Source organism: Mobula hypostoma, chromosome 9 (assembly GCF_963921235.1).
Source record: "Mobula hypostoma chromosome 9, sMobHyp1.1, whole genome shotgun sequence".
Lineage (NCBI taxonomy): Eukaryota > Metazoa > Chordata > Chondrichthyes > Myliobatiformes > Myliobatidae > Mobula > Mobula hypostoma.
In genome coordinates this window covers 84,552,958-84,580,351 of record NC_086105.1, presented here as the reverse complement: position 1 = coordinate 84,580,351, position 27,394 = coordinate 84,552,958, and the positions used below count along the sequence as shown (strand labels likewise).

At 45.0% G+C, this 27,394-nt stretch overlaps 1 protein-coding gene across 1 annotated transcript in view; it reads left to right on the top strand.

Annotated features, from left to right (window-relative positions):
* The window catches only part of LOC134351826 (protein kinase C beta type), a 405,871-nt gene that overhangs the window by 236,140 nt on the left and 142,337 nt on the right, over positions 1–27,394 (top strand). The window contains exons 4-5 of the mRNA XM_063058567.1: positions 6,655–6,766; positions 7,908–8,036. Of these exons, the coding sequence (XP_062914637.1) occupies positions 6,655–6,766; positions 7,908–8,036 (241 nt within the window). The remainder of the gene's footprint in view (positions 1–6,654; positions 6,767–7,907; positions 8,037–27,394) is intronic.

The window sequence follows — 27,394 nt, the reverse complement described above, 5'->3', positions numbered from 1 at the left end:
TCCAGTTGACTGCCAGTGACTAGAGGTGTTACTCAGGGGTCAGTATTGGGACTGCTACTTTTCACGTTGTTTTTCAATGATTTGAATAATGGAATTGATGGCTTTGTGACAAAGTCTGCAGATGATATGAAGATAGGTGGGGGGTAGGTAGTGCTGAGGAAGCAATGCAATTGCGCAGGACTTAGACAAATTGGAAGAATGGACAAAAAAGTGACAGATGCAATGCAATGTTGGGAAATATGTGATAATGCATTTATGTAAAAGGAACAATAGTGCGGACTATTATTTAAATGGGGAGAAGGTTCAAATGTCAGAGGTGCAGAAGGACTTAGAGGTCCTCGTACAAGATTCCAGAAAGTTAATTTACAGGTTGAGTCTATGGTAAAGAAGGCAAATGCAATTTATTTCAAAGGAAATAGAATATAAAAGCAAGGAGGTAATGCTGAGTCTTTATAAGACACTAGTCAGGCTGCAGTTTTGGGTCCCGTATCTAGAAAGGATGTGTTGTCATTGGAGAGAGTCCAGAGGATGATTCCAGAAATGAAGGGGTTAACAGATGAGCGTTTGGCAGCTTTGGGCCTGTACTCACAGGAAATTAGAAGAATACAGGGGGGTCTCATTGAAACCTACCAAATGGTGAAAGGACTATATAGGGTGGATGTGGAGAGGATGTTTCTTATGGTGGGGATATCCAGAACTAGAGTACACAGTCTCAAAATTGAGGGGTAGCCTTTTAGAACGGAGTTAAGGAGGAATTTATTTAGCCAGAGAGTGGTGAATCTGTAGAACTTTCTGTATATTTAAGGCAGAATTTGATCATTTCCTGATCTGTCAGGGTATCAAAGGATATGGCGAGAAGATAGGTGTGTGGGGTTGAGTGGGATCCGGGATCAATCATGATGGAATGGCAGAGCAGACTCGGTGGGCTGAATGGCCTAATTCTGCTCCTATGTCTCATGGTCTTATAGTTCTGCACCTTGGGTGTAACTACTTGTCTATATGTCCTATGTATCCAGAGTTCATCCAGTTCCTGCTTCAACTCCTTAACATTGAGTGTTAGAAGTTGCAACTGGATGCACTTCTCACAGGTGTAATCACCTGGGACACTGGAAGTCTCTGTGCCTTCCCGCATGCTGCAAGAGGATTCCACTATCCTGCCTGATATCCCTATTGTTCTAACTGTGCAACTATAAAGATGGAAAAACAATAAACTGTGGGTGAAAAAAAACTATCCATATCTCACCGAAGCTTCGGAGCTAACGCCTCAACATTTGCCTACACTGTACTTCTCTGTATTTCTTACACTTTATTCTGCATTGTTACCTTGTTCTACCTCAATATACTGTGTCATGACTTGATCTGTATGAACGGTATCAAGACAAGCTTTTCACTGTTTCATGGTACATGTGACAATAATAAACCAGTTCTAATTCCAATTTTGCTTGTGCCTGTATGGCAGTGATAAAATGTGTAGTAGGCAAATGCTGGAGGTACTCAGCAGGAGGGGCAGCATCTATCGAAATCAATAGATGGCTGACTTTTCGGGCTGAGACCCTTCTTCAGGACTGAGATGGAAGTGGGAAGACACTGGAATAAAAAGGTGGCAGGAGGGCACGGAGGCAAGCTGGACGCTGATTGGTGAAGCCAGATGGGTGGGAATGGCCAAGGGCTGGAGAAGAAGGAATCTGATAGGAGAGGAGAACGGGAAGGAGGAGGGGACCCAGGGGAAAGTAATAGGCAGGTGAGAGGAAGTAAAAGGTCAAAGTGGGGAATGGAGAGGGGAGGTTGGAAATTGGTTTACCAGAAGGAGAAATCCATATTCATGCCATCAAGTTACAGGCTACCCAGATGTAATATAAGGTCACAAACAAGAGAAAACCTGCAGATGCTGGAAATCCGAGCAACGCACACAAAATGCCTGAAATGTCGACCGTACCTTTTTCCATAGATGCAGCCTGGCTTGCTGAGTTCCTCCAGCATTTTGTGTGTGTTGTTAAGGCATCGTGCCATCCTGAGGGTGGCCTCATTTTGGCTGAAGAGGAGGTCATGGGCCGGCATGTCGTAATGGGAATGGGAATTAAAATGCTTTTGGCAGATGGTGCAGAGGTGCCTCATCGAGCAGTCCCCCAATTTACAATAGGTCTCACCACTGTAGAGGAGGCCGCATCATGGTAGACGACTCCAGCAGAAGTTAGAAGTTATTAAATCTTACATCCATCCCACAACATGAGGGAGTAAAATTCTTTGCATTATGACTCCATTGCAATGTACAGACATGTGAATTTAAAAGTCGAATGGCTTGTAGAAAGAAGCTGTCCTGTAGCCTGTTGACAATGGCTTTTATGCTGCAGCACTGTTTGCCAGACAGAAGCAGCTGAAACAGTTTATGTTGGGGTCACTGGTGTCCCCAGTGATCTGTGGTCAGAAAGCCTTTTTGCTGCACCTGCTGATATAAATGTCCTCAATGGAGGGAAGTTCACGACCACAGATGCGCTAGGCTGTCCATACCACTCTCTGTAGTGCCTAGCGATCAAGGTTGGTGCAGTTCCCATACCAGGCTGTGATATAGCCAGTCAGGATGCTCTCAATGAAGCCCCTGTAGAAGGTCTTGAGGATTTGGGGGCCCATCACAAACTTCTTCAACTGCCTGAAGTGGAAAAGACACTGTTGTACTCTTTTTATCCGACAAAGCCAGTGTGTACAGTCCAGGTGAGATCATCGGTGATGTGACCGAGGAACTTGAAGCTACTCACCCTCTCAACTGCAGACCCATCAACGTTGATTGGGCTGAGCTGTCTCTGTTCCTCTTGTAATACACAATCAGCTCTTTTGTTTTTTGGACATTGAGGGAGACGTCGTTATCCTCGCACCACTGTGTCAAGGTGTCAACCTCTCCTCTGTAGGCTGTCTCATCACTGCTAGAAATAAGGCCGATCAAAGAAGTATCATCTGTGAACTTGATCAGCAGATTGGAGCTGTGTGTGGCAGCACAGTTGTGGGTGTAAAAGGAGTCAAGAAGGAGACTCTGAATACAACGTTGGGAAGCACCTGAATTGAGGGTCAGAGGTGAGGGAGCCCATCCTTACCACCTGTCGGTAATCCAATAGGAAGTCGAGAATCCAGCTGTACAAGGCGAGGATGCAGGCTGAGGTCTCTGAGCTTCTTGTCAAGTCTGGAGGGAATTATGGTGTTAAATGCTGAATTGTAGTTCAGGAACAGCATTCCAACATGTGCATCCCTCTACTTTGGCAGATTCACAGGTGAAGTGTTGCCTCACTTGCAAGGGCCCTGAATCCCAGCGGAACTGTGGAAAGCAGGATGGGGGGAAGGTAAAGATATGTTCAGTGGTAGGATCCCTTTTGATATCGCGGAAGTTGTGGAGGATCATGTGTTGGATGCAGAGGCTAATGTGGTGGTCAGAAGGATAAGAGGAACACTATCACTTTTAAGGTGGTGGTAAGATGGGGTGTGTGTGGGTGTGCAGGAAGTGGAGGAGATGCGGGTGAGGGCAGCATCAACAGTGAAGGGAGGGAAACCGCATTCTTTAAAGGAGGAGGACATCTCTGATGTTCTATAATGGAAAGCCAAAATGGAAAAGAGGCAAAGAAACTGAGAAGAGGAAATAGCATTTCACAGGAGATAGGCAAAAGGTATAGTTGAGATAACCATGAGAATCAGTAGGTTTATAAAAGATGTTGGTTGAGATGGAGACAGAGATTGAGAAGGGGGAGGGACATGTCAGAGATGGACCAAGCGAATTTAAGGGCAGGGTGGAAGCTGGAGGGAATGTCAATGGGAAATGCTGGAGATGGTTATCACTTACCCTCTGACCCTCAACACAGGTACTAAGCCCCCTCCTTTACTCTCTGTATATCCAATACTGTGTCACCACCCACAGCTCCAATCTGCTGATTAAATTTACTAATGACACTAGACTGATTGGCTTATCTCAAATAATAATGAGGCAGCCTACAAAGAAGAAATCACCACCCTGACACAGTGGTGTCAAGAAAACAACCTCTCCCTCAATGTTGCAAAAACAAAGGAGCTGGTTGTGGACTACAGGTGGAATGGAGTCAGGCTATCCCCTATTGATATCAATGGATCTGGGGTTGAGAGGGTGAACAGCTTTAAGTTCCTCGGCATAAACATCACCGAGGCTCTCACGTGGTCTGTACATACTGGCTGTGTGGTGAAAAAGGCACAACAGCGTCTCTTTCACCTCAGACAGTTGAAGAAGTTTGGTGTGGAGCCTCAAATCCCAAGAACTTTTTATAGGAGCACAATTGAGAGCATCCTGTCTGGCTGCATCACTGCCTGGTATGGGTATGTATTTCCCTCAATCGCAGGACTCTGCAGAGAGTGGTGCGGACAGCCCAGTGCATCTGTAGACGTGAACTTTCCACTATTCAGGACACTTACAAAGACAGGTGTGTAAAAATGGCCTGAAGGATCATTGGGGACCTGAGTCACCCCAACCACAAACTGTTCCAGCTGCTACCATCTGGGAAACAGTACCGCAGCATAAAAGCCAGGACCAACAGGCTCCGGGACAGCTTATTCCACCAGGCCATCAGACTGATTAATTCATGCTGACATAACTGTACAGGTGTCCCCCGCTTTTTGAACGTTGGCTTTACGAAACCTCACTGTTATGAAGGACCTACATTAGTACCCTGATTTTGCTTTCAGAAGGTGTTTTTACTGTTATGAAAAAAATCAGCGCGGGCCCTGAGCAGCTGCTCTCCCCTGGATTCGGAACGGCTTTCTCGCCGGCATTGCTTAAACACGTGCCTGTGAGCAGCTGTTTGCAAGATGAGTTCCAAGGTGTTGGAAAAGTCTAAAAGAGCTCGTAAGGGTGTTACACTTAGCGTAAAACTAGACATAATTAAGCGTTTCGATCGTGGTGAATGAAGTAAGGACAACGTGAGCTTGGCTTGTGGAAGCTGACGAAGATGATGTTGAAGAGGTTTTGGCATCCCATGACCAAGATCTGATAGATGAAGAGCTGATGCAATTGTAAGAGGAAAGGATAACAATCGAAACCGAATGCAGTAGCGAACTGAACGTGAAGCAACTGCGTGAGATGTTCGCTGCAATGATAAAGTACGACTTTAATTTTGAAAGGGTACATCAGTTTAGGGGATATTTGCAGGATGGTTTGAGTGCTTACAAAGAACTGTATGATAGAAAAATGCACGAGGCTCAGCAGTCAAGCAAGCCTTCCACATCAGCCACAGCAGACGACAAACCTCGATCTTCGACATCGAGGCGGGCAGTCATAGGAGAAGATGAGCTGCCTGCTCTAATGGAAACAGACGACACCCCAGTGTCCCACCACCCCAACACCCAGGTCGCGGGCAGATACCGATTCAAGGAGAATACAGCAGTAGCTGGGAGGCACACAGCACATCTTTAAGAAAAAAGCCAAAATAAACATGCTAATTAATTAGGTGTCGCCCGACACGTAATTGTCAGCCCAGATCAGAGGCGATGCAACCATCAGTGAATATCCAACTTCTGACATAATGTGGCTGTAGATGGTTGGACCTGAAATCAGGAATGCCCTTTCATCTCAGATGAGGGAGATGCAGCAGCTTTGGCCACCTTCTTCTCTGCTGCTTCTGCCTGTACATATTGGAGATGTTGGCTGTGCAGTTTTGTTCTAGTTCCATGATTCCATGAACTGTTGATGCCACAGTCAGCTGCTGGAACTTAGTTGTTGGAATATAATTCATTTGTCCATTTTGCACTGAGTTTGTATTGAGGTGTGAAACCTCCCAGAACTGCTGATACCAAACGGAACATCAGAGGGAGATGGCTGGTGAAGAAGGTAAAGCAAAGGATGTGGCCTTCAACAGCGTGTATACACTCCACCTTGGGCCTTCCAAACACCGTCATAAACCAGTACGCACTCCAGCTTGGGCCTTCTGAACACCATCATAAACCAGTACACACTCCAGCTCGGGCCTCCCTCAACCCCATTACCCATCAGTCTCTCCTGTCCCTCAACCCCATTACCCATCAGTCCAACCCTGAACTAGTTCCCATTATCCAGCAGTACCTCCCTCCCTCAACCCCATCTCCCTTCAGTCCTTCCCCACCCTCAACCGCAACTCCCATCAATCCCTCCCCTCCTCAACCCCATTATCCATCAGTCATTCACCTCCCTTAACTCCATCTCCCATCAGTCTCTCCACTCCCTTAACCCCCTCCCTTCAGTCTCTCCCCTTCCTCAACCCCATTACCCATTAATCTCTCCTCTCCCTGATTACCAACCCTCTCCCATTACCCATCAGTCACTCCTCCCCCTCATTACCCAAGATATCCACTCCTCCATTGCCCACCAGTCCCTCTCCCATTACCCATTCTCTATCAATCTCTGTTTCATCATAACTTCTCTGCCTATCATTACTTCTGCCTGTGAAGCCTCAAAGGAGAGTGGCCCTGTGGTTAGTGTTGTGTGGATTCGGCCAACACACTGTTGACTATAGTTCTCACTTTTTGAAACATGTAGACGGGAAGTTAGTTGGTTGCAGCCTCACCCTCAGTAGAGGGAACTGCATTGGGTTCGCTTGCAGGTGGGGATTCTTCCTTCCCTCTTGCTGCTTCTTGCTGTTTTGTGACCAGATTTCTGTATTTTCTTTATTTCAGGATCCCCGGAACAAGCATGAATTCAAGATTCACACCTACTCTAGCCCAACATTCTGTGATCACTGCGGTTCTCTCCTTTATGGGCTCATCCATCAGGGCATGAAATGTGACTGTAAGTAGCATTTCCAGGTATAACTTAGTCCCTACAATTGTTGAGAGAGTGGCTTTGAGTGGGTCAGAGGAGATCTATTAGGATTTCCAGAGGAAATCTCCTGATGTTAAGGATAAAGGTGTCACAGAGAAGATAAGGCAACTCTTGACGCCTGGCTACTGGGAAATGTGATGATGTGCCTTGGCCCTTGACACTGGTACCGGACCAGGAGACACTCCAGCTCCAGTGATCCAGAGGTACTGGGATCAGCGTGGTGAAATGACAGGTCTCATTCCAAAGGATGCCAGGATTTTGAAATAACAGTGTGCCAATAATCTGACACCTTCACAGCACATTTTTAATAAATGTAAAAACAAACTAGATCTGGAAATCTGAAATAGAAGCAGAAAATGCTGTATAATGCTCTGCAGGGCAGTTAGCTCCTGTGGAGGGTGAAGCAGAGTCAACATTTAAGTTGCAAGAGACCATGTCACTCTCCCACTCTGACCTCTTTGAGAATAGTCTCCTGCACAGTTACAGTAAGAGCCAACACCAGTATGAGGAGTGACACCGTGATTACTAGGATAGTGGAGTGTCATTATCTGGGGTCAAGAGTTAGGGGGTGGGTGTATCAGCTGGTGTCATGGGATAGGGTATCGTTAGGGGCAGATGTATCTGGGGCTAGAGGTGAAGGCTTAAAAAAGATCTCTGGTCAGTGTGTAGGATATCAAATGGAGTGAGGGTTATACCTGGCTAGAGGTGGCGATGTAGTGGACCTTGCAGATAAATTTATCACAGGTTCCTAACCTTGCCACTCTCCCAGGTTCAGTAATTAGTTTGTCACCTAAGCCGTTTGATGACACAAACTTTGATCATGGTTTTGGAAGTGTTGACCAGGGTTTCATATCCTGTGTTGAGCTTGTGCTTGTGCACTTGAGCTTTCAATGTGGCCCTGAGTTTTGGTGAAATAATGACCACACTGGGCTCCGGGTCACCGTCCTGGGACCTTTACTGTTTGACTGACCCGGAGTTTGTTATGGGGCACGAACCCTGTTCCCAGAATGATTCTGCACAGTATGGCCAGGCAACGTCAGCACCAGGGTGCTATGACCTGACTGAAGATGTAAGTAGCAGTAAGTGAAGTCGGTGTCTTTCTTTGCAGCCTGTATGATGAATGTCCACAAGCGATGTGTTTCCAACGTGCCCAGTATGTGTGGCATGGACCACACCGAGCGACGAGGACGTATCTTCATCAAGGCGGAAATTGTCAAGGACCTGCTCACTGTCCTGGGTAAGTGCCACATTGTACTGCTCACAGGCAAACCCTGACTCCTGACCTCTAGACACACACTGGATTAATGCTTTCTAACTGTTGTATCTGGCTTATCCACAGAAATTTGTAAAACATTATCCCAGCTATATCATCAACACTATCTCTGAAGCTAATGAGAAAATGGACGTTACACCGATAACCAGAAATGAACATCCCTTTACCATCCTGTCTTTATTAACTATACTGCCCTTTGAAAGTGGTTCCCAGCGAGACCCTAGAACATGGGAAACCACTTGCCGAACCTCTAGTAGCTAGAAGGACAAGGGCAGCAAAAACATGGGAATGCTAGCCCCTGGAGGTTGCCCTGGAAATAATTCCTTGTTCCTTCACTGTTGCTGGCTCAAAATCCTGGAACTCCCTCCCCAACAGAGTTAGAGTTTAATGACGGTGCAAGGAAAGGCTGTTTGATTAAATCGCAATTATTTCAATGCAAGATGCCTGACAGTAGGGCAGATGATCCTGATTCATGAATATCTAATATTGGACTACCATATTATAGCCTTGGCCAAATGGCTAAGGGGATTGTGGTGGGTGGTGACAGGACTGGCAACTGAATATTCCAGGGTGAATGTGCTATAGGTGAAATAGAGGTGGGGGAAAGAGAGGATGGGGAGTTGCATTTCTGATTAAGGAGAGCATAATGGCAGTGGTCCCAGATAAATTACTGTGGGATTGTCCAGTGAGGCTTTTTGGAATGAGCTGAGAAATAAGAAGAGGGTTGTCACCTTGTTGGTATTGTACACTAGACCCTCCAATAGTCAAAGGAATTAGTGGAACAAGTATGCAGGGAGATTGCAGAAAGTTGTAAAATTTCAGGATTTTTGGGGATCTTAACTTTCTTAATAAAGATTGGCACTGCCATATTAGGGTGGAATTTAAGTTCTTCAAGAAAACTTCCTCGGGCGACAAGGGAGAGGAGAAAGCCTGACCTACTCTTGGGAAGTAGGGCAAGATGTGTGACTGAGGTGTCAGTGGGAGAGGAGTCTTGGACAAATAGCTGCAAATAAATCAGTATGTAAAGGGACAGATAAATTAAAGTTGTAAATTAGGGCAAGGCAAATTTTGAATGTATTAGAAGAGGAACATAAAAGCTGATTAGAGAACATGTTGCAGGCAAAAAGGCATCCAGCAAGTGGAAGGCTTTTAAAGCAGAGATATCGAAAGTTCAAGATCTGCATGTTCCTATGAGTGAAGGGCAGGAATAGGGGATCCTGGACAATAGAAAACATAGAAAACCTACAGCACAATACCGACCCTCTGGCCTACAATGCTGTGGCGAACATGTACTTACTTTAGAAATTACCTAGAGTTACCTATAGCCCTCTATTTGTGCCTATCCAGGAGTCTCTTACAAGACCCTATCGTATCCGCCTCCACCCCAGTCGCCGGCAGCCCATTCCATGTACTCGCCACTCTCTGCATAAAAAAACTTACCCCTGACAACTCCTCTGTACCTACTCCCCAGCACCTTAAACCTGTGTCCTCTTGTGCTAGCCATTTCAGCCCTGGGAAAAAGCCTCTGACTATCCACACGATCATTGCCTCTCATCATCTTATACACCTCTATCAGGTCACCTCTCATCCTCCGCCGCTCCAAGGAGAAAAGGCTGAGTTCACTCAACCTGTTCTCATAAGGCATGCTCCCCAATCCAGGCAACATCCTTGTAAACCTTCTCTGCACACTTTCTATAGTTTCCACATCCTTCCTGTAGTGAGTTGACCAAAACTGAGCACAGTACTCCAAGTGGGGTCTGACCGGGGTTCTATATAGCTGTAACATTATCTCTTGGCTCTTAAATTCAATCCAACAGTTGATGGAGACTAATGCATCGTATGCCTTCTTAACCACAAAGTCAACCTGCGCATCAGCTTTCAGTGTCCTATGGACTCGGACCCCAAGATCCCTCTGATCCTCCACACTGCCAAGCATTTTACCATTAATACTATATACTGTCATCATATTGGACTTACCAAAATTAACCACCTCAGACTTATCTGGATTGAACTCCATCTGACACTTCTCAGCCCAGTTTTGCATCCTATCGCTGTCCCACTGTAACCTCTGACAGCCCTCCACACTATCCACAGCACCCCCAACCTTTGTATCATCAGCAAATTTACAAACCTATCCCTCCACTTCCTCATCCAGGTCATTTATAAAATTACAAAGAGAAGGGGTCCCAGAACAGATCCTTGGGGCACACCACTGGTCATCGACCTCCATCAGAATATGACCTGTCTACAATCACTCTTTGCCTTCTGTGGGCAAGCCAGTTCTGGATCCGCAAAGCAAGGTTCCCTTGGATCCCATGCCTCCTTACTTTCTCAATAAGCTTTGCATGGGGTACCTTATCAAATGCTTTGCTGAAATCCATATACACTACATCTACTGCTCTACCTTCATCAATGTGTTCAGTCACATCCTCAAAAAATTCAATCAGGCTCGTAAGGCCCAACCTACCTTTGACAAAACCATGCTGACTGTTCCTAATCATATTATGCCTTTTCAAATGCTCATAAATCCTGCCTCTCAGGATCTTTTCCATCAAATTACCAACCACTGAAATAGGACTCACTGGGCTGTAATTTCCTGGGCTATCTCTACTTCCGTTCTTGAATAAGAGAACAACATCTGCAACCCTCCAATCCTCCGGAACCTCTCCCATTCCCATTGATGATGCAAAGATCTTTGCCAGAGGCTGAGCAATCCCCTCCCTCCCCTCCCACGGTAGCCTGGGGTATATCTCATCTGCTCCCGGAGACTTATCCAACTTGATGCTTTCCAAAAGCTCCAGCGCATCCTCTTTCTTAATATCTTTTCAATCCACTGTAAGTAATCCCTACAATTGCCAAGATCCTTTTCCATAGTGAATACTGAAGCAAAGTATTCATTAAGTACCACTGCTATCTCTTCTGGTTCCATACACACTTCTCCACTGTCACACTTAATTAGTCCTATTCTTTCACATCTTATTCTCTTGTTCTTCACATACTTGTAGAATGCCTTGGGGTTTTCCTTAACCCTGCACGCCAAGGCCTTCTCATGGCCCCTTCTGACTCTCCTAATTTCATTCTTAAACTCCTTCCTATTAGCCTTATAATCTTCCAGATCTCTATCATTACCTAGTTTTTTGAACCTTTCTTGAGCTTTTCTTTTCATCTTGACTAGATTTTCAACAGCCTTTATACACCACGGTTCCTGTACCCTCCCATCCTTTCCCTGTCTCATTAGAACGTACCTACTCAAAACCCCATGCAAATATCCCCTGAACATTTGCTACATTTCTTCTCTACACTGTAGTCGTGACACTATCTCTGATCAGCAGTGCCATGCCCCCACCTCTTTTGCCTCCCGCCTTGTCCTTTCTAAAACATCTAAAGCCTGGCACTCTAAGTAACCATTCCTGCCCCTGAGTCATCCAAGTCTCTGTAATGGCCATAACATTATAGTTCCAAGTACTGATCCACGCTCTAAGCTCATCCACTTTGTTCATGATGCTTCTTGCATTAAAATAGACAGAACTCAAACCATCGGTCTGAGTGCATCCCTTCTCTATCACCTGCCTATCCTCTCTCTCGCACTGCATCTAAGCTTTCTCTATAGATAATGAGGGATCTTAAGGCTCTAGACAGGAAAAAGGAGGAATTTGGGGCAGGTACAGGCAAGATCTAGTGAAACCCAGCAGCACTATACTCAAGAAGGAAATCAAGGACTAAAAGGGGGCATAAAATAACTTTGGTTTAGAGGATTAAGAAGAATTGAAAGAACATAAGTATATTAAGAGTAAAATAGTAACTGTGGAGAAAATAGGGCCCAAAACACTATGGTGGACGCCTGTGCATGGAAACACAGGAGATAGGTGAGGTCCTCAAGGAAGTCTTTTTCATTGTTTTCACCATGGGAAAAAAAATGTAGGCTTTGGAGGCACAAAAGAGCACAGATGCTGGAATCTGGAACTACAGAAATGTTCTGGAGGAGTTCTGTGGGTCATGCAGTATCTGTAGAAATTGTTAATGTTGAAACACTGCATCAGGACAAAATGTCAACTATTTAGTTATTCCCACAGCTGCTATATGACCCACTGAGATCCTCCAGCAGATTATTGGTTGAACAACTTTGACTTTGGTCCTTGAGATATTTAATGGGGAGATCTTGGGGACAGGCTGCATTACTGCTGATGATGTATTGGGTGTCTCAAAATGTATGAAAGGTAAATGAATCTCCTGGGCCTGATCAGGTCTGACCAAGAAAATTGTGGGAACTTAGAGAAATACTGCAGGAGCCCTGGCTGAGATCTATGCATCATCATTAGTGATGGGTAAAGAGCTGGAAGTAGAGATATATGCATCAACAGGATATATTAGTGATATATGCATCATGGTATATTAGTGATATACAGTAGTGTGCAAAAGTTTGGGCACCCCTAGTCAAAATCTCTGTTACTGTGAATAGCTAAGTGAGTAAAAGATGACCTGATTTCCAAAAGGCATAAAGTTAAAGATGACACGTTTCTTTAATATTTTAAGCAAGATTACTTTTTTATTTCCATCTTTTACAGTTTCAAAATAACAAAAAAAGGAAAAGGGCCCGAAGCAAAAGTTTGGGCACCCTGCATGATCAGTACTTAGTAACACCCCCTTTGGCAAGTATCACAGCTTGTAAACACTTTCTGTAGCCAGCTAAGAGTCTTTCAGTTCTTGTTTGGGAGATTTTCGCCCATTCTTCCTTGCAAAAGGCTTCTAGTTCTGTGAGATTCTTGGGCCGTCTTGCATGCACTGTTCTTTTGAGGTCTATCCACAGATTTTCGATGATGTTTAGGTCGGGGGACTGCGAGGGCCATGGCAAAACCTTCAGCTTGTGCCTCTTGAGGTAGTCCATTGTGGATTTTGAGGTGTGTTAAGGATCATTATCCTGTTGTAGAAGCCATCCTCTTTTCACTTCAGCTTTTTTACAGACAGTGTGATGTTTGCTTCCAGAATTTGCTGGTATTTAATTGAATTCATTCTTCCCCCTACCAGTGAAATGTTCCATGTGCCACTGGCTGCAACACAAGCCCAAAGCATGATCGATCCACCCCCGTGCTTAACAGTTGGAGAGTATTCTTTTCATGAAATTCTGCACCCTTTTTCCTCCAAACATACCTTTGCTCGTTGCAGCCAAAAAGTTCTATTTTAACTTCATCAGTCCACAGAACTTGTTTCCAAAATGCATCAGGCTTGTTCAGATGTTCCTTTGCAAATTTCTGACGCTGAATTTTGTGGTGAGGATGCAGGAAAGGTTTTCTCTTGATGACTCTTCCATGAAGATCATATTTGTGCACCACCACTCCAGAGTCTGCTAAATCTTCCTGAAGGTCTTTTCCAGTCAAACGGGGGTTTTGATCTGCCTTTCCAGCAATCCTACGAGCAGTTCTCTCGGAAAATTTTTCTTGGTCTTCCAGACCTCAACTTGACCTCCACCGTTCCTGTTAACTGCCGTTTCTTAATTACATTACAAACTGAGGAAACGGCTACCCGAAAATGCTTTGCTATCTTCTTATAGCCTTCTCCTGCTTTGTGGGCATCATTTATTTTAACTTTCAGAGTGCTAGGCAGCTGTTTAGAGGAGCCCATGGCTGCTGATTGTTGGGACAATGTTTGAGGAGTCAGGGTATTTATAAAGCTTTGAAATTTGCATCACCTGGCCCTTCCTAACGATGACTGTGAACAAGCCATAGCCCTGACAAGCTAATTAAGGTCTGAGACCTTAGTAAAAGTTGTCTGAGAGCTCAAATCTCTTGGGGTGCCCAAACTTTTGCATGGTGCTCTTTTCCTTTTTTTCACTCTAAAATTGTACAAAACAAAAATAATACACTAAACTTGCTTAAAATGTTGCAACGAATATTTCATCTTTAACTTCATGACTTTTGGAGATCAGTTCATCTTCTACTCACTTAACTATTCACAGTAACAGAAATTTTGACCAGGGGTGCCCAAACTTTTGCATGCCACTATACATCATGGTATATTAGTGATGCATGCACCATCATTAGAGATGGGTAAAGAGCTGGAAGACAAGATAGTTAATGTGTGCCTTTATTAAAGAGTTGAAAAGAAAAACCCGGGAATTATAAACCATGGTAGGTAAGTTAATAGAGGGGTTTCTGAGGGAAAAGATGTGCGAGCATTTGTGAAAGAGTTGATTAGGGATAGTTAACAGTGCTTTGTGTGTAGGTGATCAAATTAGATTGAATATTCTGAATAAGTAACCAAGGAAGTATTGTGGTAGACCTGGTCGATATGGACATTAGTAAGGCCAATGATAAGGTTCTATATGGTAGGCTGCTAGGGAAACTTAGAGTGCATGGGATTCCTCGAATAACTGCCTTGCTTGTAGGAAGCAGACAGTGATGGTGGAAGGTTGTTTTTTAGACTGGAGGCTTGAGACCAGTGGTTTCCCCAAGTCGTGCTGCTAGGTCCATTGCAATTTTATCATCTATATCAATGATTTAGGTGAGAATGGACAGACATAGCTAGTAAGTTTACAGATGACATGGAAATAGGTAGTCGTTAAAGATAGTTATCAGAATTTATGAAGGGATCTTGATAAGCTGGATAAGTAAGCCTAGGAATTGGCAAATGGAGTTTAATTTGGATAAGTGTGAGGTTTTTCATTTTGGGAGGACAAATGAAAGTAGGACTTTTGCAGTAAGTGTTAAAGCCTTGAGGAATGTGGTAGGATTGAAGGACCTAAGAGTATAATAAGTATATGCTTTCTGGAAGCTGGCATCACGTGTAGACCGCACATGCTGGCCTTTGCCAGTCAGGGCATTGAGTATAAAAGTTGGAGGTTATGGTGTGGTTGTATAGGATTCTTGTAAGGACACGCTTTGATATTGTGATCAGTGTCATCCCCCTGCTGTAGGAAAGATGCCATTAAGTTGAAAAGAGTGCAGAGGAGATTTGCGATGATGTGGTCATGACTCGAGGACTGAATCATGGAGAGTGGTTGAGCAGGTTGAGACTTTATACACTGAAGTGTCAGAATGAGAGGCGAATATATGGAATGAGCTGCCTAAGGAAGTGGTTGAGCCAGGTACTGTATGTTACCAACATTTCAAAGTCAGATATGTGGATAGTACTGGGATGCGGGCCAAAGATGTGCAAAGTCTGTTGTTGTGTGAATGAAGTCACCGGAGAGAGTTATTGGTAGATACAAAGCAGTTTCTTTATTTGACAAAACAAGGTACATCAGGCATCATATGGAGGCACTTTCAGTCGAAAGGTCTCACTGGCCCAACGTGGGGCTTGATACTTTATTTGCCAAACATCAAAGGACAAAACCATATTTACAATGTATGGACAATGCTTTCTTTGAAACCACATACAACCTTCACACTTCCTGATTCACATCCACACCATAGACATCCAAATGAATTTCAATGAGGATTCTCTGGACTGGGATTCACAACTTTCAGGAACCCATTGTTCAGAGTCGCACTCCAAATTGAATGCACAATACATTTTCAGGTGTGAAGACTGGTAGCTAAATTCAATGCTAAATGTTTATGTCCTAAGCCCCGAAAACAGTCCCTCCTCTTGGCCCTCCTGGACAAACATAAATTTGTACCAGGAAAGGCCAACCTATGAGGATCTACTCAAATAGGGCATCAAAAATGCCCTGCCTTGGAATTCCCCCCCCCCAATTATTTTGTGTGCTTCTACATCTACCCTATCATCCCTAATAGTTACCTACAAAATGCTGAGCAGAGAGATTGTTGCAGAAATCTGAACACTTTAGAAATGCAGCTTTGTTCATATTCCTGTCGGCTGATCCCCTGTTGGTCGACTGCAGCTTAATCACATTCCTTGCCTTCACCCTTTCATTCTCTGGTCGCTAACTCTCTCTTTTTCCAGGGGTACCAGCAAGGTAAGTGCATGAGGCTCACAGGCCCTCTCGTCGATGTACAGGAAGGGGATGGGGTGGTCTCTATGTCAATGACCGCAAGGACCTCTCTCCGGTGGCACCCCCTTCTGAACTCCAGTTGATCACTGGTCTGACTGCTGAAATGGCCCAGATCATTTGTATTCACTCCCCATTCAGGCTGGGGGTGACTGCCTTCAGATGCCATGTGCAATCTTTCTCAGTCTGAAATGCCATCTAAGTTGTGGAACTTGCTGTCTCTGCTTTAACTTAAATCCCTCCCCATCTATTTTCCCCAATGTCTTTTCTGTTCTATGCTATTAAACTAATCATCTATCTTCAGTAACCAGTCCTCATTACAGAGTACCATCACCATCACACTAGCACGCTATTCACGGGTTTCTGCTACTCTCTCGGTGTCTTCTGCCTTCGCATTTCGTGTGGGTATGTTTTCGTCATCAGTGGTCAGGTCTGGTGTGGCCGGCTGGTGTTCCTTTCTTAGTTTCTCTGTAATTACATGGTTATTGGGTACACTTGATCCCCTGCTCTGTCTGTGGGAGCAACAAGAGGGTGAGTCATATGCTTTAACCTGAGTCCAGTGTTTCCACTGGCTGCCTCGCTGAGTCTGTACACAGACACAACAATCAGTGGTCCTATCCACCTGGGGGCAAACCCTGGCCTTTCCGGCAGTACCCTCACCATGATTTGGTCACCAGGCTGTGGAAGGACTATCTCCTTTCCCTCTGGCTCTCTCTGATCAGCAATTTGCTGCTATTGTTTCGCTCGGTCCTTCAACACTTTTAAGTTGGTTACAAGGGCTTTTTACACACTATATCATTCTATCCCTGTAAGCCCCAGGCTTATCGCAACCCATAATTACCCCATAAGGGAGTCACATTGTTCACCCCGTCAATAATTCATAGGGGCTGAGACCCAACATGCATTTTGGGGCTGCACACAATCCCATCATGATTCCTGATAATACATCAACCCAGGTCTTCCCATCTCAGCCATAGCTTTGGTTAAGGTGTTCTTGATTGTTCAGTTCATCCTTTCTACCATCCCTGAACTATGAGGATGGTAGGGTACGTGGAATCGTTGTCAAATCCCTAGCAGTCAGCACATTTCCTTTGTCACTTCCCCTGTCAAATGTGCTCCCTGATCTGAGTCCACCTGAATTGTGATTCCTCACCTTAGGAGGAATTCCTGAGCTAGAGTCCGTGCAGCGGTGAAGTCCCTTGTTGGGAAAGCCTCTACCCCCTATAACTACTTGACACTAGCTTTTTGGCAGGGGCCCCGTGAAATCCATCTGGATGTTTTCCCAGGGTCCCCTCAGCCATGGCTGATCTGCTAGCTTTCTGCCCTTACCAGGGTTATGCTGGGCACAAATGATACAACAGTGGCAGAATTTCTCAACATCCCCGCCCATCCTTGGCCACCACCAGACCTGTTGGAGAGTCATGAATATGTTCTGCCTCCCCTGATGCATCACCCCATGATAAACTTCTGTAGTATCTGCTTAATACATGGTGGTGCCACGCTTCCTTCCTCCCCATGTGTCCAACTCCCATCTGATCCCTCCTTTGTCCGCCATTTCTCCTTCTCTTCTCCACCTCTTCATATAATTTTACTAAACTGGCTTCCATTGTTTCTTCCTGCACACTTGCAATTTCAGTTGCCTCTTGTTCCTCTGCTGCCTTCTTCACACCGATGTCTGCCCACTCATTGCCTTCCTGATCCATACTCTCCCCTTTCTGGTGAGCTTTTAGTTTAATTACTGCCCCCTCGTCTTGCAGTATCTCTGAAACACTGGCTAAATTACCTGCTTCAGCTTCTGAAGCAATTAACATATCATCTGCATGTTGTGAACGTGTCGGCCGGGAGGGCGTTAGATTCAGCTTTTCCAAAGTCTACACCATGGCTTTATGAAAAATAGCTAGACATTGTGGAATCCCTGGGAGAATCAGGCCCATGTACAAACGTATATTGCTGCCCACCCAAGGTAAAGGTGAATTGGTCATTGGACTCAAGTGCTAAGGGGAGCCCCCAATATCCATTAGTGATATCCAGGACTGGAAAAACTTTATGTTCTGGAGACAGGCCATTCAGCATTATTGCATGGCTCACCACTATGGGGTGCAATTTTGGCACGGTCATAAGAGTGGTATAGCCTGTTGTTAATGGATATGATCCACTGGGCTTTACTGGTCAGAGTTAGTAGTTGCCACAGTCTCTCTGAGTATCCCCATGTGTTTTAGTTCCTTCACTTGACCCTCGACAGCAGTCAGTGCATCAGTTTTTATAGGGTACTGCTTATGGGGTTTATACAGCCTATTTTAACCGGGTTTATCTTTACTCAACACTGTCTTGCTTGTGTCTAGCCCTCACTGCTGGGAACTGCTGACAAAGTAACCCATAGACACCATCCTGGCTCCAGTCTCTGGTGAATGGGGCAGCTGTGACTGTGCTAGCCAGGTTGTGTATTCTGTTAGTTGTACTTATCTTCTGCCCCTGACTCGTCCGTGTTATTTCTCCCTTTCCTGAATCTATAACAGCTCCTGCTTCCCTTAGGATGTCTATTCCAAGGATAGTACCCGCGATATTTGGACATACCCAGAAATACACTGGGAGCTGCACACCCCCGATTTCAAGTATTTGCAACTCGCTTCTTTCTGCTTTCACTGTTTTCTCTCCTACACCTCGAATATAAACAGCCTGTCCGGTTGTTGGCAAGAGTAGATCAGCTATCGATACCGATGCCCCTGTGTCCACTAACAAATCGCATTGTTGTCTCCCTAACAATACTGTTGTGTACATCCGTGGGTCACCAGCGCTGGCAGTGGGGGCCGCCACCACATCTTTTTCTGACCAAACACGACTTTTTCCGGTGAAGTTATCTTTACCAGATCTATGATCTGATCGACAGTCAGACTGGGCACCGATGGGGTGAGAGATTGTGTGCCTACTGTGACGTTCACCTGTTTTTCTTTCCTCTTTTTTGTTTCCAACCATGTCTCAATAGGCCGCACCTGTAGCACATCAATACCTTTACCCTCCCATGTCTATTCCAGCAATTCCTTGCTTCGTTCCCTGGTAACCGGCAAACAAAACAAACTCTCTGGGAAATCACAGCAGCTGCATTCACTATAGCCACTTCACGATTTCTCTTGCACTTTCACTGGCTCACGAAACTATCACAGAGTAGGTCGGCCTCACCGTTGTGCCTAAATCTAAAACTTCCTGGTGGGCTGAGCACAGGCCTTCCTTCAGCATTTTCAGGAAGACTTGGTCGTCTCTCCCTGGATTATCCAATTCGGAATACTCCTCGCGCTGGAAATTTAGGTTTTGCATAATCCATGGCTGTCTCATCAGCTTTTTGAATCACTGCCATTATTGTCCCCCAGTTACTCTCACCTCCCCCCAGTCACTGCCTCACTTCCCCTTGAAAAGAACGATATCTTTCTTCATTGCTGACGTTCCTGCACCTCCTGGCCCATCCTGTCCCACATATTCCTCGGGCACTTCGCTTTTACGAACACGTGTATATGTTTAGGGTGCATCTGGTGAATTTCAACCATTTCTTGGAGCTCTCGCCAGAATTCCAAATTCCCACATGCGACTTTAAGTGAGGGCAACTCAGACAAAATGCTCTGTTTCTCCTTGGGAGTGAAGGGCTTATGAATGGTCGTAATCATTGTCAAGGGCTGGCTTGGATCATCAGGGTTCTCAACCTGACGTTGCTTGATCTCAATAGGTGCCATCCCGACAGGTGTATTTGGGTAAAACCTCTCCCTGAAATATCTCCACACTAGTTCCCACACTATGCAAAATGTAAAAGATGGGTACCAGTTAAACAGCACATACTTTAAAACCACAGAGTATGTACTCCGCACTCTGCCACTTTTGAGCACCTGAACTCATGATGCCTGCTGTATTCCTTTGCATCACACTTGCAAAATGTATACACTAAAATGCAGCTTCCTGAACAAGTAAATACACCCCCACTCTGGTGCCCGAACTGCCGGTAACCACCTTTCGCAGTTAGTGGCTCCATCTCACCAAGTTAACACGCAAAGTTTCTCAGTTACATAAACACACATGAACGCGCACAGCACTTTTATATCTACCAGTTCAGCTCTCCGCATTCATGATACCTCATGTTCCCGTGTACCATCGACCCGAACAGATCCAAGTATGAGTGCTATTTTAGAAAATACTCACTCCCTTACACTGCTAAGATCGCTGGCCAGATAATGGGTCACGAAGGTATCCCACTCCTGACACCAAATGTTGTTGCGTGAATGAAGTCACCGGAGAGAATTACTGGTAGATACAAAGCAGCTTCTTTATTCGACAAAACAAGGTACAGCAGGCATCATATGGAGACACTTTCAGTGGAAAAATCTTGCTGGCCCAACATGATGCTCAATATTTTATGTGATAAACGTGGAAGGACAACTCCATATTTACAATGTACAGTCAATGCTTTCTTTCAAACCACGTACAACCTCCACACCTCCTGATTCACATCCACACCACCGACATCCAAATGAATTTTAATCAGCATTCTCTGGACTGGGATTCACAGCTTTTAGGAATCCATTGTTCAGAGCTGCACTCCAAATTGAATGCACAATACAGTTTCAGGTGTGAAAACTGGTAGCCAAAGTCAATGCTAAATGTTTATGTCCTAAACCCAAAACTCAGTCTAACAAATGATGAGTTGTGCTGAAGGACCCGTTTTTGTGTTGTACAACTGATTCAATGTAGTTACATTTCAAGGACTGCAGCTCAGCAGCACCTTCCCTAGGAGAGCTGTGGATGGGCAGTGAAGTGCTAACTCTGCCAGTGAATAACATTTTAAAAAAAACCAAAAACCAAGTTCCGTATCCTCCCCAGCCACCACAGTTAACACTGTGACCCCAGTTACACTTGGTAGGATATGTCAGGCAGGACATGACATTTACATAAACAACAGGAATTCTGCAGATGCTGGAAATTCAAGCAACACACATCAAAGTTGCTGGTGAATGCAGCAGGCCAGGCAGCATCTCTAGGAAGAGGTACAGTCGACGTTTCAGGCCGAGACCCTTCGTCAGGACTAACTGAAGGAAGAGTTAGTAAGAGATTTGAAAGTGGGAGGGGGAGGAGGAGATCCAAAATGATAGGAGGAGGGGGAGGGGTGGAGCCAAGAGCTGGACAGGTGATTGGCAAAGGGATATGAAAGGATCATGGGACAGGAGGCCTGGGGAGAAAGACAAGGGGGGGGGGACCTAGAGGATGGGCAAGGGGTATAGTCAGAGGGACAGAGGGAGAAAAAGAGTGAGAGAAAGAATGTGTGTGTAAAAATAAATAACGGATGGGGTACAAGGGGGAGGTGGGGTATTAGATGAAGCCACATTCAGGACGGAGGAGCAACACCTTATATTCCGTCTGGGTAGCCTCCAACCTGATGGCATGAACATTGACTTCTCTAACTTACGCTAATGCTCCACTTCCCCCTCGTACCCCATCCGTTATTTATTTTTACACACACATTCTTTCTCTCACTCTCCTTTTTCTCCCTCTGACTATACCCCTTGCCCAAACTCTAGGTCCCCCCCCGCTTGTCTTTCTCCCAGGGCCTCCTGTCCCATGATCCTCTCATATCCCCTTTGCCAATCACCTGTCCAGCTCTTGGCTCCATCCCACCCCCTCCTGTCTTCTCCTATCATTTTGGATCTCCCCTTCCCCCTCCCACTTTCAAATCTTTTACTAACTCTTCCTTCAGTTAGTCCTGATGAAGAGTCTCGGCCTGAAACGTCGACTGTACCTCTTCCTAGAGATGCTGCCTGGCCTGCTGCGTCCACCAGCAACTTTGATGACATTTACATAACCGACTCCCAAAGCGCTCTGAGCTCTGGCTGGAGAAATGATTACCAGATGGGGAGAGGAGATTTATGGATGTGCACACAGCCTTGATATGGGAAAATAGGAATGGTATCTGCCCATGACAGTAGCATTGGGCCTGGTAGTGAACCTTGGGGGTGTTGTGCATTAGAGGCCCATCGAGGCTCTGTGGGAGCAACAGGGAGAACACAGCACTTCACAAACTGTACAGTCTATAGGAGCACCAAGGAGAACACAGCACTTCACAAACTGTACAGTCTGTAAGAGCACTAGGGAGAACACAGCACTTCACAAAGTGTACAGTCTATAGGAGCACCAGGGAGAGCACAGCACTTCACAAACTGTACAGTCTGTGGGAGCACCAGGGAGAACACAGCACTTTACAAACTGTACAGTCTGTAAGAGCACCAGGGAGAACACAGCACTTCACAAACTGTACAGCTGTGGCAGCACCAGGGAGAGTTATTGGTTTACATGTTGCCCTCACCAAGTACCTCAGATCCTAGAGAACAGGAGTAAGTCATCTTGGAGATTGAGGGTATACTTCTGAAGAGAATTGGCACCATCTTGTGGAGCAAGTTGATTAATACAACTGAGTCCTTGCTGATGCTGTGTTGATACTTCTTAAGAGTGGGGAGATCATTTCATTGGAACTTTAGATGAAAAAGTGCAATGATTTTAACACCCTAAATATGTCCCTTACAGACCCAATGTCAGAATTAGAGAACAATGCAAACTAGACTCAAATCCACAAGAAGAGTTTGATTATTTGAAGAGTTAAAAGAATGATCACTAACAGCCTGTGCTGTGAACAGTTCCATCATTTCATCTCCTTCTTGCTCTGTCTCACCCTCTTCATCTTACCCCTTTTCTCTGATATTCAGTCTTTATTGCACTCCTAACTCCCTCTCATTATTACCCCCTTCCCCTTACCACCTATTCCTAGTCCTTCCCACCTTCCATTTTCCCTCTTCACCCCTCTCTCTTCCCCCTTCCGGTTCCCCCTTTCCACCCTATTCCTCCCCCTCTCCCACTTCCCCCTCACTTCCTCTTCTTTGCCCCCCATCGCCACCTCTTCATCGCCCTCTTCACCTCTCTTCCCTTCTCCCCCCTTATTTCTCTTTTTCCATCCCCGCTTTTCCCTCCCCTTCAATCTCCTCTCTACAGCTCTTCTACCCCATGCCCTGTTCCCCTCTCCCCATCCCCACCTCTTTCCCTCTACCCCCTTTCCCCCTGTCACCTGCTCTTGCCACCATCACACCTCTCCCCTGTTATCTCTCCTCTCTCCCAGCTCTTACTTCTGCTCTACTCCCCCACTTTTCCACCGCCTCTTGCATCCTCTCACTCCCCCATTTCCCTGTCATCCTTCTTCTGCCCTTCATGTCTCTTCTCTCCACTTTACCCCTTCTTGGACCCCTCTTCACCAACTTCCTAGCCTCCCTCCCTCTTTCTCTCACCTCTGCCCTCACACCTTTTACTCCCACTTCTCCTTCACTCCATACGCCCCTCAGCACTGCTGTCCACACAAATCCATCTACTCCCCCTGCTCTTCCCCCTCCCCTCTTCCCCTTCCCCATCTCCCCTCTTCCCCTTTCCATAAGACCATAAGACATAGGAGCAGAAGTCGGCCATTTGGCCCATTGTGTCTGCTCCGCCATTTTATCATGAGCTGATCCATTCTCCCATTTAGTCCCACTCCCCTGCCTTCTCACCATAACCTTTGATGCCCTGGCTACTCAGATACCTATCAATCTCTGCCTTAAATACAATGACTTGGCCTCCACTGCTGCCTGTGGCAACAAATTCCATAGATTCGCCACCCTCTGACTAAAAAATTTCTTCGCATTTCTGTTCTGAATGGGCTCCCTTCAATCCTTAAGTCATGCCCTCTCATACTAGACTCCCCCATCATGGGAAACAACTTTGCCACATCCACTCTGTCCATGCCTTTCAACATTTGAAATGTTTCTAATACAGTCCAAGAGCAGACAAACGTTCCTCTTATGTTAACCCTCTCATTCCCGGAATCATTCTAGTGAATCTTCTGTGTACCCTCTCCAACGTCAGCATATTCTTTCTTAAATAAGGAGACCAAAACTGCCCACAGTACACCAAGTGAGGTCTCACCAGCGCCTTACAGAGCCTCAACATCACATCCCTGCTCCTATACTCTATTCCTCTAGAAATGAATGCCAACATTGCATTTGCCTTCTTCACCACCAACTCATCCTGGAGGTTAACCTTAAGGGTATCCTGTACGAGGGCTCGCAAGTCCCATTGCATCTCAGAACTTTGAATTCTTTCCTCATTTAAATAATAGTCTGCCCGTTTATTTCTGCTGCCAAAGTGCATAACCATACACTTTCCAACATTGTATTTCATTTGCCACTTCTTTGCCCATTCTTCCAATCTTTCCAAGTCTCTCTGCAGACTCTCTGTTTCCTTGGCCCCTCCACCTATCTTCGTATCATCAGCAAACTTAGCCACAAAGCCATCTATTCCATAATCCAAATCATTGATGTACAATGTAAAAAGAAGCGGCCCCAACACGGACCCCTGTGGAACACCACTGGTAACCGGCAGCCAACCAGAATAGGATCCCTTTATTCCCACTCTCTGTTTCCTGCCAATCAGCCAATTCTCTATCCATGCACGTAACTTGCCCGTAATTCCATGGGCTCTTATCTTGTTAAGTAGCCTCATGTGTGGCACCTTGTCAAAGGCCTTCTGAAAATCCAAATACACAACATCCACTGCATCTCCCTTGACTAGCCTACTTGTAATTTCCTCAAAAGATTGTAATAGGTTTGTCAGGCAGGATTTTCCTTGAAGGAATCCATGCTGAGTTCTGCCTATCTTGTCATATGCCTCCAGGTACTCTGTAACCTCATCCTTGACAATCGACTTCAACAACTTCACAACCACTGATGTCAAGCTAACAGGTCTATAATTTCCTTTTTGCTTCCTTGCCCCCTTCAAATCCCATTTCCAGAAAAGTTGGGATATTTTCCAAAATGCAATAAAAACAAAAATCTGTGATATGTTAATTCTACATGAACCTTTATTTAACTGACAAAAGTACAAAGAAAAGATTTTCAATAGTTTTACTGACCAACTTAATTGTATTTTCTAAATATACACAAATTTAGAATTTGATGGCTGCAACACACTCAACAAAAGTTGGGACAGAGTTAAAATAAGATTGAAAAGTGCACGGAATATTCAAGTAACACCTGTTTGGAAGACTCCACATTAAGCAGGCTAATTGGTAGGCTAAGAAACCGTCATGCTACTGTGACAATTATAGCCACCTGGGCTCAGGAGTACTTCGGAAAACCATTGTCACTCAACACAGTCCGTCACTGCATTCAGAAATGCAGCTTGAAACTGTATTACACAAGGAGGAAGCCATACATCAACTCTATGCAGAAACGGGGGCGAGTTCTCTGGACCCGAGCTCATCTCAGTTGGACTGAAAGACTGTGGAACCGTGTGCTGTGGTCAGATGAGTCCACATTTCAGCTAGTTTTCGGAAAAAACGGGCGTCGAGTTCTCCGTGCCAAAGATGGAAAACGACCATCCAGATTGTTATCAGCGAAAGCTGCAAAAGCCAGCATCTGTGATGGTATGGGGGTGCATCAGTGCCCACGGCATGGGTGAGTTGCATATATGTGAAGGTACCATTGACTCTGAAAATGAATGGCACATCATTAAGAGGAGAATCAGACAACGGAGACCACGGACTGTTGAGCAGCTGAAGTCTTATATCATGCAAGAATGGACAAAGTTTCCAATTGCAAATCTACTACAATTAGTATCCTCAGTTCCAAAATGATTAAAAAGTGTTATTAAAAGGAAAGGTGATGTAACACAATGGTAAACATGCCTCTGTCCCAACTTTTGTTGAGTGTGTTGCAGCCATCAAATTCTAAATTTGTGTATGTTTACAAAATACAATTAAGTTGGTCAGTAAAACTATTGAAAATCTTTTCTTTGTACTATTGTCAGTTAAATAAAGGTTCACGTGAATTAACATATCACAGATAGTTGTTTTTATTGCATTTTGGAAAATATCCCAACTTTTCTGGAAATGGGGTTTGTAAATAGCGGAGTGACATTTGCAATCTTCCAGTCCTCCGGAACCATGCCAGAATCTATCGACTTTTGAAAGATCATCGCTAATGCCTCTGCAATCTCCACAGCTATTTCCTTCAGAACACGAGGGTGCATTCCATCTGGTCCGGGAGATTTATCTACCTTTCGACTATTAAGCTTCCTGAGTACTTTCTCTGTTGTAATTGTGACTGTGCACACTTCTCTTCCCTGCCACCCTTCAGTGTCCGTTATACTGCTGATGTCTTCCTCAGTGAGGACTGATGCAAAATACTCGTTCAGTTCCTCTGCCATCTCCTTATCTCCCATTACAATTTCTCCAGCATCATTTTCTATGGGTCCTATATCTACTCTCACCTGTCTTTTACTCTTTCTATACTTGAAAAAGCTTTTAGTATCCTCTTTGATATTATTTGCTAGCTTCCTTTCATAGTTAATCTTTTCCCTGTTAATAACCTTCTTAGTTACCTTTTGTAAGGAAAAAACTTTTAAAAACTTCCCAATCCTCAGTGTTCCCACTAGTTTTTGCTTCCTTGTATGCCCTCTCCTTTGCTTTAACTTTGGCTTTGACTTCTCTTGTCAATCATGGTTGTATCCTTTTTCCATTAGAAAATTTTTTCTTTTTTGGAACATACCTGTCTTGCACTTTCCTCACTTCGCGCATAAACTCCAGCCACTACTGCTCTGCCCTCTTTCCTGCCAGTGTCCCTTTCCAGTCAACTTTGGCCAGTTCCTCTCTCATGCCACTGTAATTTCCTTTACTCCACTGAAATACCGACACATCAGATTTCGGCTTCTCTTTTTCAAATCTCACAGTGAACTCAATCATGTTATGATCATTGCCTCCTAAGGGTTCCTTCACCTCAATCTCTCTAATCACCTCCGGTTCATTACACAATACCCAATCCAGTACAGCCGATTCCCTAGTGGGCTCAACAACAAGCTGTTCTAAAAAGCCATCTCGCAGACATTCTACAAATTCTCTCTCTTGAGATCCAGTGCCGACCTGATTTTCCCAATCCACTCGCATGTTAAAATCCCCCACAATTATCATAACACTGCCCTTCTAGTTTTATCATAAAACTAGAATGGTTGGGGGGTGGGAATCAAATTAAAGAGGCTAGGCGAGAGGAGGTTAGTTCACAACAGGGGGATGGGAACCAGTGCAGAGAGACAGAGGGGTGTAAAATGAGGGTAGAAGCAGAAAGTAGTCAGGTGAAAAGTAAAAGTGGCAGGCCGACAAATCCAGGGCAGGCATCAAAAAGGGCCACTTTTCAACATAATTGTATAAGGGCTAAGAGAGTTGTAAAAGCGCGCCTGAAAGCTTTGTGTGTCAATGCAAGGAGCATTCGTAACAAAGTGGATGAATTAAAAGTGCAGATTGTTATTAATGAATATGATATAGTTGGGA